This window comes from Oncorhynchus gorbuscha, linkage group LG11 (assembly GCF_021184085.1).
Source record: "Oncorhynchus gorbuscha isolate QuinsamMale2020 ecotype Even-year linkage group LG11, OgorEven_v1.0, whole genome shotgun sequence".
NCBI classification, from domain to species: Eukaryota; Metazoa; Chordata; class Actinopteri; order Salmoniformes; family Salmonidae; genus Oncorhynchus; species Oncorhynchus gorbuscha.
This window is the reverse complement of record NC_060183.1, coordinates 13,977,317-13,992,774: the sequence shown is the minus strand read 5'-3', so window position 1 is coordinate 13,992,774 and position 15,458 is coordinate 13,977,317. Positions and strand designations below refer to the sequence as shown.

The 15,458-nt window shown below is 45.5% G+C and overlaps 1 protein-coding gene across 4 annotated transcripts; it reads right to left on the bottom strand.

Moving 5' to 3' along the window:
• Positions 1-935: 935 nt before the first annotated feature.
• LOC124048127 (peripherin-2-like) lies at positions 936-15,409 on the bottom strand. Of its 4 annotated transcripts, none has more exons than XR_006841181.1 (4): positions 14,213-15,409; positions 11,414-11,660; positions 1,461-2,800; positions 936-1,386 (listed from the first exon to the last, which is right to left on the bottom strand). XR_006841181.1 is itself a non-coding variant. In XM_046368577.1 (4 exons), exons 2-4 carry the CDS (start codon positions 14,791-14,793, stop codon positions 2,594-2,596), a joined length of 1,035 nt encoding a protein of 344 aa, XP_046224533.1. In that variant the 5' UTR covers positions 14,794-14,936; positions 15,044-15,409; the 3' UTR covers positions 936-2,593. The 4 variants fall into 4 exon arrangements, 3 of the variants coding, with proteins under 3 accessions (XP_046224533.1, XP_046224534.1, XP_046224531.1); XM_046368577.1 differs by having other exon boundaries at positions 936-2,800; positions 14,213-14,936; positions 15,044-15,409; XM_046368578.1 differs by having other exon boundaries at positions 936-2,800; positions 14,213-14,936; positions 15,053-15,409.
• Between the last annotated feature and the right edge of the window lie 49 nt (positions 15,410-15,458).

Below are 15,458 nucleotides of genomic sequence, written 5' to 3'. Positions count from 1 at the left end.
ATGGCAGATCCTTTGGTAATGTAGTTAATGCAGATCCTATGGTAACGTAGTTAATGGCAGATCCTTTGGTAATGTAGTTAATGGCAGATCCTTTGGTAATGTAGTTAATGGCAGATCCTTTGGTAACGTCGTTAATGGCAGATCCTTTGGTAATGTAGTTAATGGCAGATCCTTTGGTAATGTAGTTAATGGCAGATCCTTTGGTAATGTAGTTAATGGCAGATCCTTTGGTAATGTAGTTAATGGCAGATCCTTTGGTAATGTAGTTAATGGCAGGTCCTTTGGTAACGTCGTTAATGGCAGATCCTTTGGTAATGTAGGCAGATCCTTTGGTAACGTCGTTAATGGCAGATCCTTTGGTAATGTAGGCAGATCCTTTGGTAATGTAGTTAATGGCAGATCCTTTCGTAATGTAGTTAATGGCAGATCCTTTGGTCGCTTAACAACTAAAAACCCCTAGAATGTTAGAGATCCGAAGTTTAGATGTTTTTTTACATCTAAAGTCAGAGAACAAACACGCACACGCACACGCACACACACGCACGCACGCACGCACACACACACACACACACACACACACACACACACACACACACACACACACACACACACACACACACACACACACACACACACACACACACACACACACACACACACACACACACACACACACACACACACACACACACACACACACACACACACACACACACACACACACACACACACACACACACACACACACACACACACACACACACCCTCGTCCTTCAGTCTCCATGTGCAGGGTTGTCCTGTGTCCATGTGAATGCGATAATCTGATGATTACCCTGATCCAATTGGCTAAATGAGGCACCCCGCTGAGTTCCCAGAAGGCATTGCTGTTTGATCTTTGATCAGTCTTAAGTAGAAACAACACCAATATGTCCAACTCTACTTCACAGGGCTAGCTTCTTTATTAGCATTTTCATTTACACAATGGCCTCATCATCCTTCTACACAACATACAGAAAGAAAAACAGAAGGATTTCTCATGGCAAAACATTTTCTTTACAGTAAATAAAATCATTTAAATGAATTACATGGTTTAAAAAAAGTTATGTATCAATACTAGACTATTTACAAAGACAACAGTAGCCTGTGAGTGTGTGGGTATGTACAGTAGCTCTTGATAATCCAATAAGAGAATGCTGATTGGACCTGCTGAGTGACCTCACAGAGCAGACGGCTGGGGTCAGAGTTCAGGGGTCAGAGGCCAGGGGTTTAGCTGCCAGTCTCAAATGTCCTCAACTTTGGGGTCACCCCTGGTTCACCCCCGCCACGTCTCCTTTAGCCCCTCAACCCCAAACTTCAACAATATCGGTTAGCATAAAAGAGTTCCACCTCTTCCAGCCCAGGAGTCTCCAGTCCTCCTCCCCAAACTTCAACAACATCGGGTTAGGGTGAAATGGATCCACCTCTTCCAGCCCAGGAGTCTCCAGTCCTCCTCCCCAAACTTCAACAACATCGGGTTAGGGTGAAATGGATCCACCTCTTCCAGCCCAGGAGTCTCCAGTCCTCCTCCCCAAACTTCAACAACATCGGGTTAGGGTGAAATGGATCCACCTCTTCCAGCCCAGGAGTCTCCAGCCCTCCTCCATCTCTCAAATTAACAGTTAGAAATTAAGAACTTTAAAGCGTTGATATCTGGGGTGTTTCAGTCCTTTTCTTTGGATTTTTCTATGAATGATCTAATAGAAAAAACTGCACTACAGGTGAATCCAAAACATATATTCCTTGGGCTATGAATTAACATTTAACCTTTCCACTTTGACGTCCTCTCTGGGAAGGGGAGCGGGTTGCATCGCAACCACCAGCCCCACATTATCCATAAAACACAACATACCTGGTTTCCTGACCTTACTCTTAAAAATGCATTTTCACAGTGCATTGCAAAACATCTGACATTATGCATTTTCCTGACACTTGGTAATGTTTAGTTTTTGCCTCGTTTTTTAGAAAATGGGCTAAAAATAAAATATGAAACAGAGCAGAATTATACAGAATGTAAGAAAACTGAAGCAGAGTAGCAAAGCTGGGGTTGGAGGAGAGGTGTGTGTGTGTGCACGTGTGTGTGTGTGTGTGTGTGTGTGTGTGTGTGTGTGTGTGTGTGTGTGTGTGTGTGTGTGTGTGTGTGTGTGTGTGTGTGTGTGTGTGTGTGTGTGTGTGTGTGCGTGCGTGCGTGCGTGCGTGCGTGCGTGCGTGCGTGTGTGTGTGTGTGTGTGGAAAAGGTATGAGTGTTAGAGAAAGTGTGTATTGTGTGTTAGTCTGTGTGTATTGGAGTGGGGGAGGGCATATTGGAAATTGGTTATAATGTGACTTATACATACATTCATGCATTCGTACATTCAACATATCGTAAGTGCTGACATGTACTCAAGAGTCCATTTGTGTCCATTTCAGTTTTCCCTTCAGATGGACAGTATTGTGTGTGTCGGGCATGTATGTGTGTATTATGTGTGTATCTTGTGTAATAAATACAAAGGAGTTGTTCAATCTGCCTTTCTTCCCTTCGATGGGAATGGTCTCAGTTTGTGTCAACATGTCTTGTTCAGCTGCCCGTGGCAACACCATCCACTCCGGCCTCGTCCACTGCATTGCCTTTACTCATGGCTTTCATCTTGTCCATAATGTCAGTAAACGTCTCCTTCACTGTCTTCTCCAGGATCCAGCCTTCGCTCTCACACTCTGGGTCCTCTGGGTTGGCCAGGTTAGACAGGGAGGTATTCACGTACTGGAGGCCGATCATCACAATAACCTACAGGGGATAGAGATAGGCATATTAGTTACATCTAGCCTGGGCTAAGACTTACAGCTAGCCTGGGTGAAGAGCTACACCTGGCCTGAGGTAAACACTAGCTTCAGCAACTTGCTCATGTACTGGTAGTGAAAACCCATAACTTAACCTAACCCCACATTAACCAACCTACAGGGGCTGAGAGCGATAGCCATAGCTGTTAGTGCAGGATGACATGTCTAACAGAAGACACCAATCAGCATTCAGCAACTGAAATATAGCTTTGCTTATGTTCCAAGTCAACACATCAAACCCGTAGCTAAAAACAGAGATTCACACTGACAGCGTAAGCAACAACAGGCACCAGCAATCATAAGTTTGCCTCACGGGCATAGGCTAATGTAGTAGCATCTGTGTAGCCCTACAGAACCGAATAAAAGACATACCCCATTTCACTACTTTGACACTATCTGCTCCTGCACCATGCCAACGGCCTGGGAGGACGAGACACCACCACTCAACACCCTGTAACTCTTCTGAAGTGAAATCTCGTATGCCCAAATAGTTCTCTGCTGCTGCCACCACAACATCTATTTTCTGTGATTTTACGTTCCATCTCTGCGGTACAGTTGATAAGCATTTCTATGAACGCTAAGAAGCCAGCCTTAATGAAGCTCAAAACACCCTCTGAAACAAATCTATTACTCCATTGATCCATCCTCCTCTACCGTTGATCCATCCTCCTCTAACGTTGACCCATCCTCCTCTACCGTTGATCCATCCTCCTCTACCGTTGATCCATCCTCCTCTACCGTTGATCCATCCTCCTCTACCGTTGATCCATCCTCTACCGTTGATCCATCCTCCTCTACCATTGACCCATCCTCCTCTACCGTTGATCCATCCTCTACCGTTGATCCATCCTCCTCTACCGTTGATCCATCCTCCTCTACCGTTGATCCATCCTCTACCGTTGATCCATCCTCCTCTACCGTTGATCCATCCTCCTCTACCGTTGATCCATCCTCCTCTACCGTTGATCCATCCTCCTCTACCGTTGATCCATCCTCTACCGTTGATCCATCCTCCTCTACCGTTGATCCATCCTCCTCTACCGTTGATCCATCCTCTACCGTTGATCCATCCTCCTCTACCGTTGATCCATCCTCCTCTACCGTTGATCCATCCTCTACCGTTGATCCATCCTCCTCTACCGTTGACCCATCCTCCTCTACCGTTGATCCATCCTCCTCTACCGTTGACCCATCCTCCTCTACCGTTGATCCATCCTCCTCTACCGTTGATCCATCCTCCTCTACCGTTGATCCATCCTCCTCTACCGTTGATCCATCCTCTACCGTTGATCCATCCTCCTCTACCGTTGATCCATCCTCCTCTACCGTTGATCCATCCTCCTCTACCGTTGATCCATCCTCCTCTACCGTTGATCCATCCTCCTCTACCGTTGATCCATCCTCCTCTACCGTTGATCCATCCTCTACCGTTGATCCATCCTCCTCTACCGTTGATCCATCCTCCTCTACCGTTGATCCATCCTCTACCGTTGATCCATCCTCCTCTACCGTTGATCCATCCTCCTCTACCGTTGATCCATCCTCTACCGTTGATCCATCCTCCTCTACCGTTGACCCATCCTCCTCTACCGTTGATCCATCCTCCTCTACCGTTGACCCATCCTCCTCTACCGTTGATCCATCCTCCTCTACCGTTGATCCATCCTCCTCTACCGTTGATCCATCCTCCTCTACCGTTGATCCATCCTCTACCGTTGATCCATCCTCCTCTACCGTTGATCCATCCTCCTCTACCGTTGACCCATCCTCCTCTACCGTTGATCCATCCTCTACCGTTGATCCATCCTCCTCTACCGTTGATCCATCCTCCTCTACCGTTGATCCATCCTCTACCGTTGATCCATCCTCCTCTACCGTTGACCCATCCTCCTCTACCGTTGATCCATCCTCTACCGTTGATCCATCCTCCTCTACCGTTGATCCATCCTCTACCGTTGATCCATCCTCCTCTACCGTTGACCCATCCTCCTCTACCGTTGATCCATCCTCTACCGTTGATCCATCCTCCTCTACCGTTGATCCATCCTCCTCTACCGTTGATCCATCCTCCTCTACCGTTGATCCATCCTCCTCTACTTTCTTCACTGCCTCAGCATACGACAGCTTCTGCACTACTCTGACTCAGGCCACTTCAACCCGCCTCTCTCGCACCGAACACTTCCGTACCCAACAACATAGGCACCCTTACAGTTGACACACGCAACTTTATCCACCAAAATGACACAATCCTCTGTCCCATGCCCTTCTGCACACTTCCCACATCTTGGAATCTCCCCCCTACACACGGCTACGACATGAACATAAAAGTTGCACATGAAACAGTGCAATGGGTTTGGCACAAAAGCTGCCAAGATAAAAAAAAAACATTTATTTAACTAGGCAAGTCAGTAAAGAACCAATTATTATTTACAATGACAGACTACCGAAGACACTCAAAAATCCCTCTGACACAAATCTATTACTCACTGGGATCCTCTCAGGGTCCCTCACCATTGACCCATCCTCCTCTACTTTCTTCACTGCCTCAGCTTACGACAACTGCTTTGTTCAGGGGCTTAACGACAGATTTTTACATTGTCAGCTCAGGGATTCGATCCAGCAACCTTTCAATTACTGGCCCAACGCTCTAACCACTAGGCTACCTGCCACCCCAACACGACTTTGTTAAGTAGAGACTTTGACTCAAAAGGACTGCGATGACTCCTCTGTTTCACCACGCTCCCCACCTGGTCTGCGTCGCACCAAACGGCAGGCATCACAAACACCAGGATTTACTTTTTTTTTTAAATGGAATTTTACCCCTTTTTCTGCCCAATTTCGTGGTATCCAATTGTTAGTAGCTACTATCTTGTCTCATCGCTGTAACTCCGGTACAGGCTCGGGAGAGACAAAGGTTGAATGTCATGCATCCTCCGATACACAACCCAACCAAGTCGCACTGCTTCTTAACACAGCGCGCATCCAACCCGGAAGCCAGCCGCACCAATGTGTCGGAGGAAACATTGTGCACCTTGGTTAGCGTGCACTGCACCTGGCCCACCACAGGAGTCGCTGGTGCGTGATGAGACAAGGATATCCCTACCGGCCAAGCCCTCCCTGTGCATCGCCCCACGGCCCTCCCAGTCACGGCCGTTTACGACAGAGCCTGGGCTCGAACCCAGATTCTCTGGTGGCACAGCTAGCACTGCAGTACAGCGCCTTAACCACCACGCCACCCGGGAGGCCCCACCAGCAATTTTCAAATTCAATTGCTCCAGCTTTTGTCAAAAGTAGATTAATACATTTTTTTACACTTAAGCCTTTCCAAACTTTAACATTCCCCTAACCTGCTACATTAATTCTCCAAACCTAGTACGAAAAGTCAAATATGATGTTAATTTGACAAAAGCTGGATCCTTTCTAGTATGACCCCTCTGACAAAGCTATAAGTAAGGTAATACCATGGAGACAGTTGCGTAACTATGGCTATTCCAGGTAGGAGATCTCTCGGGTTGTTTTTATCCCTGATAAGCTTCAGCAGATTGAGTCCAAGTCCAGGTTTTCAGGACAAGTTAAGGGAGCAACTGAAGGCAATAAACAACTTATCTGGTAGAAAACGGTTTATGTGGCATCTATATTAGTCAGAAACATTTATTCTTGTGTCAAAATTGACTACAACAAAGTGTAATAGCGTCAATTTGGTCATTGAGTCAGTCTTGTCCAAAATGGACATTTGCAAGATAATTAGGAAAAAATGGTATGTCACAGAATGAAGGGTACCGTAACAGCTTTCCTTGGGTTGGATTCATTTCAACCCTGCCTACAGCTGGAAGCACCCAAGTATTTATCAATTCAGATTGCATCTGCAGATGGCCCTATCCTAATGACCATGGTCAATTTGATATGTTTGATATTTGATATCCATATGAGACTCGTTAGGAACCATCAGTAAATTACACAATGTACATGGGACAATACTTTAAATGTTAATAGCTCCAAATTTCAATGACTTAAAAACCTCAAACCAAATATAAATTGTAGAAATGCATGTACAAATATTGAAAGCATTTAACGAAACATCTTAAAGATGTGCAAAATGAAAATATTATCCCATTTACATAGTGTAATTATTTGACGTCCCTAACTAGCCCCAGAGATAGGCTATCCAACGTCAAACTAACTTTGACAATTCCAGACCTGAGGCCTATACATAGTTTGAGGAGTTAGGGAGGTAACTTTGGTCAACTCTGAGTTCAACTCGGGATAACTGGTACCTCTAAAGTTGCTCACCTTTCAGGCAGGTAAATTCCTGTGGCTAAAAATCATTCAGAACTAACCTGCTCAAATACAGTGCCTTGCGAAAGTATTCGGCCCCCTTGAACTTTGCGACCTTTTGCCACATTTCAGGCTTCAAACATAAAGATATAAAACTGTATTTTTTTTGTGAAGAATAAACAACAAGTGGGACACAATCATGAAGTAGAACGACATTTATTGGATATTTCAAACTTTTTTAACAAATCAAAAACTGAAAAATTGGGCGTGCAAAATTATTCAGCCCCTTTACTTTCAGTGCAGCAAACTCTCTCCAGAAGTTCAGTGAGGATCTCTGAATGATCCAATGTTGACCTAAATGACTAATGATGATAAATACAATCCACCTGTGTGTAATCAAGTCTCCGTATAAATGCACCTGCACTGTGATAGTCTCAGAGGTCCGTTAAAAGCGCAGAGAACATCATGAAGAACAAGGAACACACCAGGCAGGTCCGAGATACTGTTGTGAAGAAGTTTAAAGCCGGATTTGGATACAAAAAGATTTCCTAAGCTTTAAACATCCCAAGGAGCACTGTGCAAGCGATAATATTGAAATGGAAGGAGTATCAGCCCACTGCAAATCTACCAAGACCTGGCCGTCCCTCTAAACTTTCAGCTCATACAAGGAGAAGACTGATCAGAGATGCAGCCAAGAGGCCCATGATCACTCTGGACGAACTGCAGAGATCTACAGCTGAGGTGGGAGACTCTGTCCATAGGACAACAATCAGTCGTATATTGCACAAATATGCCCTTTATGGAAGAGTGGCAAGAAGAAAGCCATTTCTTAAAGATATACATAAAAAGTGTAGTTTAAAGTTTGCCACAAGCCACCTGGGAGACACACCAAACATGTGGAAGAAGGTGCTCTGGTCAGATGAAACCAAAATTGAACTTTTTGGCAACAATGCAAAATGTTATGTTTGGTGTAAAAGCAACACAGCTCATCACCCTGAACACACCATCCCCACTGTCAAACATGGTGGTGGCAGCATCATGGTTTGGGCCTGCTTTTCTTCAGCAGGGACAGGGAAGATGGTTAAAATTGATGGGAAGATAGATGGAGCCAAATACAGGACCATTCTGGAAGAAAACCTGATGGGAATCTGCAAAAGACCTGAGACTGGGACGGAGATTTGTCTTCCAACAAAACAATGATCCAAAACATAAAGCAAAATCTACAATGGAATGGTTCAAAAATAAACATATCCAGGTGTTAGAATGGCCAAGTCAAAGTCCAGACCTGAATCCAATCGAGAATCTGTGGAAAGAACTGAAAACTGCTGTTCACAAATGCTCTCCATCCAACCTCACTGAGCTCAAGCTGTTTTGCAAGGAGGAATGGGAAAAAATGTCGGTCTCTCGATGTGCAAAACTGATAGAGACATACCCCAAGCGACTTACAGCTGTAATTGCAGCAAAAGGTGGCGCTACAAAGTATTAACTTAAGGGGGCTGAATAATTTTGCACGCCCAATTTTTCAGTTTTTGATTTGTTAAAAAAGTTTGAAATATCCAATAAATGTCGTTCCACTTCATGATTGTGTCCCACTTGTTGTTGATTCTTCACAAAAAAATACAGTTTTATATCTTTATGTTTGAAGCCTGAAATGTGGCAAAAGGTCGCAAAGTTCAAGGGGGCCGAATACTTTCGCAAGGCACTGTATTTCCTGAATGACGTGTCTGAGCTGCGAGTTGAGGACCAATGAAATTAGATTCCCTCCCTCTCGCAAAGATTGCATCATCCCTTTCATTTGAGGTACATGACTGATTCAATATTTTATTCATAAAAAAATGTTTGTTCAAAAAAGGTTACATTAAAATACCTATCACATTACACATTTAGTAATGACAGAATGCATTTTAAACTTTGCACAGAAACTATTTGTTTTTATTGATAGGTGTGGGGAAAAAAGTGCTTGTGCATTGACAAGCATGCCAAAGATGGCATTAACGATCAATAAAGACGTCACTTCAACAAGCCTATTTCACGCCATTGCCTGCTGAATATGCAAGATAACTTTCCTTTCAATTTCACTTAGGCACAATTGAAAATGTGGCACTGACTCACCATTACATTTGTGTTTCAGCATTGTCTCAATGAAGAGTTCGGTGTTCGACTAGCCACATACGACATAAGCCTGCTAGAGTTAGCGGCCGGCGGACAAGCAATATCCACATTGGAGTACGAATGAAGCATGAGCTGGACTGTGAAGCTAACTGAAGCTGGCTAGCATTAGAAAACGATAAGTAGATCTAGCTTAAATCATAGTATACCCCTCTGGTCAGATTGCTTCAAGTTATCTGGAAAGGTGAGTGACTGTAACTGTGCACGGTTTTGGCCGAGTGAAAGTACAAACGCTTCCCACGTTCGAACACACACACCCCAGACACCCACATCAAAGCCTCCAAGACCCAAATCTCGCTCTCAGTTGCACTTCCTAATGAGGAGAATTGAAACCAAAGCTGAATGAAGTTGAGGTATTTTATTGGTTTGGTTGGAGTGAAAGTCTGCATCCATACGGCCCACAAGAAGACCACTAAAGAGTTACCAGCCATGTGCACTACCACTGTAAGCCTGCCTCTACGTGTGTGTCTGTGTTTACCATTGTAAACCTGGCAGGTGTGTGTCTAAGTTTATGTAACAGTATAACTTTAGTCCGTCCCCTCGCTCGAACCAGGGACCCTCTGCACACATCAACAACTGACACCCACGAAGCATCGTTACCCATCGCTCCACAAAAGCAGCGGCCCTTGCAGAGCAAGGGGGAACCACTACTTCAAGGTCTCAGAGCAAGTGACGTCACCGATTGAAACGCTATTAGCGCGCACCACTGCTAACTAGCGAGCCATTTCACATCCGTTACACTTATCATTGTAAACCTGGCAGGTGTGTGTCTATGTTTACCATTGTAAACTTGGCAAGTGTATGCCTGTGTGTACCTTTGAAAACCTGGCATGTGTGTGTCTGTGTGTACCGCTGTAAGCTTAGCAGGTATGTGTCTGTGTGTACCGTTGTAAACCTGGCAGGTATGTGTCTGTGTGTACCGTTGTAAACCTGGCAGGTATGTGTCTGTGTGTACCGTTGCAAACCTGGCAGGTATGTGTCTGTGTGTACCGTTGTAAACCTGGCAGGTATGTGTCTGTGTGTACCGTTGCAAACCTGGCAGGTATGTGTCTGTGTGTACCGTTGTAAACCTGGCAGGTATGTGTCTGTGTGTACCGTTGCAAACCTGGCAGGTATGTGTCTGTGTGTACCGTTGTAAACCTGGCAGGTATGTGTCTGTGTGTACCGTTGCAAACCTGGCAGGTATGTGTCTGTGTGTACCGCTGTAAGCTTAGCAGGTATGTGTCTGTGTGTACCGTTGTAAACCTGGCAGGTATGTGTCTGTGTGTACCGCTGTAAGCTTAGCAGGTATGTGTCTGTGTGTACCATTGTAAGCTTAGCAGGTATGTGTCTGTGTGTACCGTTGCAAACCTGGCAGGTATGTGTCTGTGTGTACCGTTGTAAACCTGGCAGGTATGTGTCTGTGTGTACCGTTGCAAACCTGGCAGGTATGTGTCTGTATGTACCGTTGTAAACCTGGCAGGTATGTGTCTGTGTGTACCGTTGTAAACCTGGCAGGTATGTGTCTGTGTGTACCGTTGTAAACCTGGCAGGTATGTGTCTGTGTGTACCGTTGTAAACCTGGCAGGTATGTGTCTGTGTGTACCGTTGTAAACCTGGCAGGTGTGTGTCTGTGTGTACCTCTGTAAACCTGGCAGGTGATGGCGTCCCTACAGCAGAGAGCAGGAGGCGTAGAAGCAGGTATCATGACTAATGCAGGAGGTTGGGGTGGAGGAGGTGAAGGTGGGGGGTGGTGGAAGGAGGAGGTGGAGGTGTAGGGAGCTGGTGGAGTTTGTGGGGGTGTAGGGAGGGGAGGAAAGTGGGTGGAGGTGGTGGGGGGAGATGAGGGAAGTGGAGGGAGGTGGTAGGTGGTGGAGGAGATGGAGGGGGGTAAAAGTGGTGGAGAAGGTGAGGGAGGTGGAGGGAGGTGTGGAAATGTACATTGAGAGTACAGGAGGACATCATGCCAGGAATTATGGATCTAACCAGGCATCTGGGGCATCTTTGTCAACTCTCAGTTAAAACTTAATCACAAAAAACACCCCATGCCTTTTAACAAGCGAGTGAAAGGGAGTATTTGGTAAAACTTTATTTGGATTGTCCATCTGTAGATGCTCTACAGACTATCTTTTCTTACCTCCAGAATAGTGACCAGCAGCACCAGGGCTCCTATGCTGTTCATCATGCCTCCGTAGTAGGAAATCAGAGCGTCGCGGCAGCCTCGTTTCCAGATGTTCAGGTCCTCAGTGTGGTGGTCGTAGGAGTAGTGGGCCGTGTTGTTGGTCACCTGGTACTGGATGCAGGGCCGAGGGGAGCCTGGGTTACAGCAGCTGAATGGAACAGCATCCATCAGGTACTTCCCATCCACGTTGCTGCCGATACGACTGGGGGATGAAAGGGCAAAGAGCAGAGGTTAAGGTTTTATGGCTTAGGGTCAGTGTATTGTGTGTTAGGGTCAAGGTCTTATGGGGTTAGGGGAGTGAAAAGGTAGCCTCCATCAAGTACTTCCCATACTCATTAGTGCTTAAATGACTGGGGGTCAGAGGGCAAAGGGCAGATTTCATGGTCAGGGTAATATATAAAAAGCCCTACCCAATCCATCCATCATAACGTATTGTAAGTGTGATGAAGTCCTAGTGAACTACCAGTATTTAGAAAGGTAGTATTAGGCTGAAAGACCTGACACAACCCTGACACAACCTAACACTGCTTTTACGTGCTCTTTCCATGACAAAGGGTTTGCAGTGCTTGCATTGTTTCTGACAGAGCTGAAATCTGTCCACATTGTACCTGGTAAAGAGAGGATCACGAAGCTCTATCAGTCACATGCTGTTTGAATGGGATTAACCCCGTTTGCCCCTCTCCTCACATTGGATTTGCGAAGAAACAGTGCAAACGAATACTGTCACTTGCTTTCCAAAAAAAGGTGCATGAGCCAAAGGAGAATGAACTCTACTTACATTGGGAAGGAACTATGACACTTTCACTACATCTCAGTCTCCAACACAAACAGATGAGCACACTGAAGATGAGAAACACATTCAGCAACTCTCATTGAACACACATCCTCATTGGTAAGACATCTATCTGCCACGGACTCAGAAATTACAAGAAAGGATTATGGAGGATAATGATGCACACCACTTACAAAGGATTATGGGAGGATAATGATGCACACCACTTACAAAGGATTATGGGAGGATAATGATGCACACCACTTACAAAGGATTATGGGAGGATAATGATGCACACCACTTACAAAGGATTATGGGAGGATAATGATGCACACCACTTACAAAGGATTATGGGAGGATAATGATGCACACCACTTACAAAGGATTATGGGAGGATAATGATGCGCACCACTTACAAAGGATTATGGGAGGATAATGATGCACACCACTTACAAAGGATTATGGGAGGATAATGATGCACACCACTTACAAAGGATTATGGGAGGATAATGATGCACACCACTTACAAAGGATTATGGGAGGATAATGATGCACACCACTTACAAAGGATTATGGGAGGATAATGATGCACACCACTTACAAAGGATCTCTCTCAGAATGACTTTCCTCCACTACACTGAGAAGGCATTTCAGAGGATGTATTGAAATTCAATTCATAAATTGATGGTTGAGCCATTACTTCGAATGATGATGAATTGCCTAAATGGAATTAGTCTGCATGCTAACTAATCGATGGCTGGATATACAGTAGTAGCTAGTTAACCTAGTTGTGGCTTGTCAACATAGTTATAGTTGACAGGTAACCAACCAAGCAGTTTGTTGATCGTCTGAGTAGATGTGGATGATCCCCATAAGGTGAGACTGACTGGACTGACCGTGACAGCAGTAATCTCTCTGATTCTGTAGCAGGGAGCGTGCATTTGGCCTTTGGGTGGTCTGGCGGTAGGGTTTCAACTGTGATTGACAGTTGTAGGGCAGTTCTAATTTAGAGTCATGCAAAGAGTAGTCTGATGGGATCAGAGATGAGAGAGTGACAGGGATATTAATAATTTCCAATCATTCCCAACAACAAGGACATAGAATAACACTGTTGGGAATAATGAAAATGCTTGATAACGCTGACACTAGACAGGTCTGATTTTCTGAATGAGGTGTATTAAAGTAGGGTTGGAGCCACTAAGAACTCACAGGCTCACAATACATACACCTACACACACAGACACACAGACACAGACACACAGACACAGACACACACACACACACACACACACACACACACACACACACACACACACACACACACACACACACACACACACACACACACACACACACACACACACACACACACACACACACACACACACACACACACACACACGGGTGCATGTACGCCTTATACCACTTACTTCCCCTTTAGACAACCACAACTACACACTTGATATCACTTACACTGAAAACCAAAACTTGAAACACCTGAATCCATACACACCTTACACCAGACACACTGCAAAACAGACCCCGGAATCATTCCCCTTCAACTCTCACAGACTTAATCTCCTTCCCCCACCTCCCGTAAGCCAGACACTGTTCAGTAATCCTTTAAACAAACCCACATGCACACACCACCATCACCACCTCTAACCCTGTAATCCCTCCTTAACCTTATAACAAAAAGTGGCCCTTTGATATTACTTAGCCCCTCCCTCCTCGCACCTACAATCCCTTTATACTGAACACCCTTTAACAACAGTGGACACCACCCCTCCCCCATAAACTAACTCTACAATCTGCATTCATACCATTTGTTGGTGTGGGCCTATTATAGAGTCATCTTATTTAAAATAAAATGTACATCACTATGTTTAACACTGATCTAAGGTCAGTTTTGCATTATAACCTCCTCATGGTTAGGGATCTTTAGAACTGATCCTAGATCTGTTGCTAATATCATGACTCACTCTTTTACTTCCTTGGCACTGAAGTCCAGGTAGCGATTGCTGACCCACTGGATCTCGAACCAGTCCCTGAAGTTGTTGTTGCCGCAGCAACGGAACTCCATCTGCATCTGGTCCAGGGTTCTCTTCATGTAGCAGCGTCCCGGCGTGTCTGTGTCCTTGTAGAACTTCAGGGCGTTCTTCAGGCCCTCGGCCAACGTGAACTGGAGAGGGATCCTCATAAGGAAGCAGAGCAGAGCCGTCAGCACCAGGAGACAATTGAAAACCACACAGGAGACGAGGAAGGGTTTGAGCATAGGCTTCCACCTGGAGAACTTGCTGGGATCCAGGGAGTCATAGCAGATCTTGCCTCCCATGGCATTGATCCCACAGGCCAGCAGCCCCACGCCGATTAGTAGGTTAGGAACGAAATGGCTCTCACTGTTGTCCATCATCTCTGAGCGCTTACGCAGCTCGATCTTAAAGAACAGCCCCATGCTGAAGACCAGCACGCCTGCCATCAATGAGAACCAGTACATCAGCCATACGAACTGGGCCAGTTTCACCCGCTTCTTCAGGTCAAACTTGACCTTCATTAGTGCCATGGTGGCAATTTAGGGAGATTCCTAAAATTAAAATACACTACTGAGATGAGATATAGCTCTAATGTCTGAAGGTCTGGTCCGTCTTTTGGATGTCCCAGGCAGCAGAGTTTCAGCAGGGCAGGAGTGTCAGCTCAGCCAAAGGTCTGTAATCCATCCCAGAGAGAAGGAGAGGTAAGGAAAGAGGAGTGCTGTTATTACTTCAGGGCCCTTTCCTCTCCCATAATGGCAGGACCCTAAATAGAAAACTCACCAAACTCACCCAGACGGATGACAGAACACAGGGTCACACTTTTCCCCCTTGCCTCTGTCCCAAACTTTCCCTCCAAAAATGTCAAAATCAACAGGTGAGGCTAATTGTGATGTCCCTTTCACTGTCTGGAGGAGGATTGAGGAAGATCCTCCAGATTCCAGCCAGAGAGGTGCGTCATGATAATTCCCTGTAAGCAGTCTGATCCCATTTACAGAAATCCCTCTCCAGAAGATGAGCCAGGCCGTAAACTGCTGCCAGGATACATAATTGGTTTGAATGCTCACATGGTCCACGGTCGCCCCGATCGAACGCACCGGGGGCCGGAAACGAGGACAGTTAATGGTTAGTGGTTAACAGAGAGCCGGTAGTTGGAACTAAGACGTGCTGTGATGTTGACATGGGTCCCTTGGTTCAG

Excerpts from the sequence above, each read along its gene's own strand:
- LOC124048127 (XM_046368575.1), bottom strand. The coding sequence starts at position 14,793 with ATGGCACTAATGAAGGTCAAGTTTGACCTGAAGAAGCGGGTGAAACTG. Across the intron at positions 11,661-14,212 it reads AGTGCCAAGGAAGTAAAAGA|TCGTATCGGCAGCAACGTGG; the intron begins GTGAGTCATGAT and ends TTCATCCCCCAG. Across the intron at positions 2,801-11,413 it reads TGCTGGTCACTATTCTGGAG|GTTATTGTGATGATCGGCCT; the intron begins GTAAGAAAAGAT and ends TATCCCCTGTAG.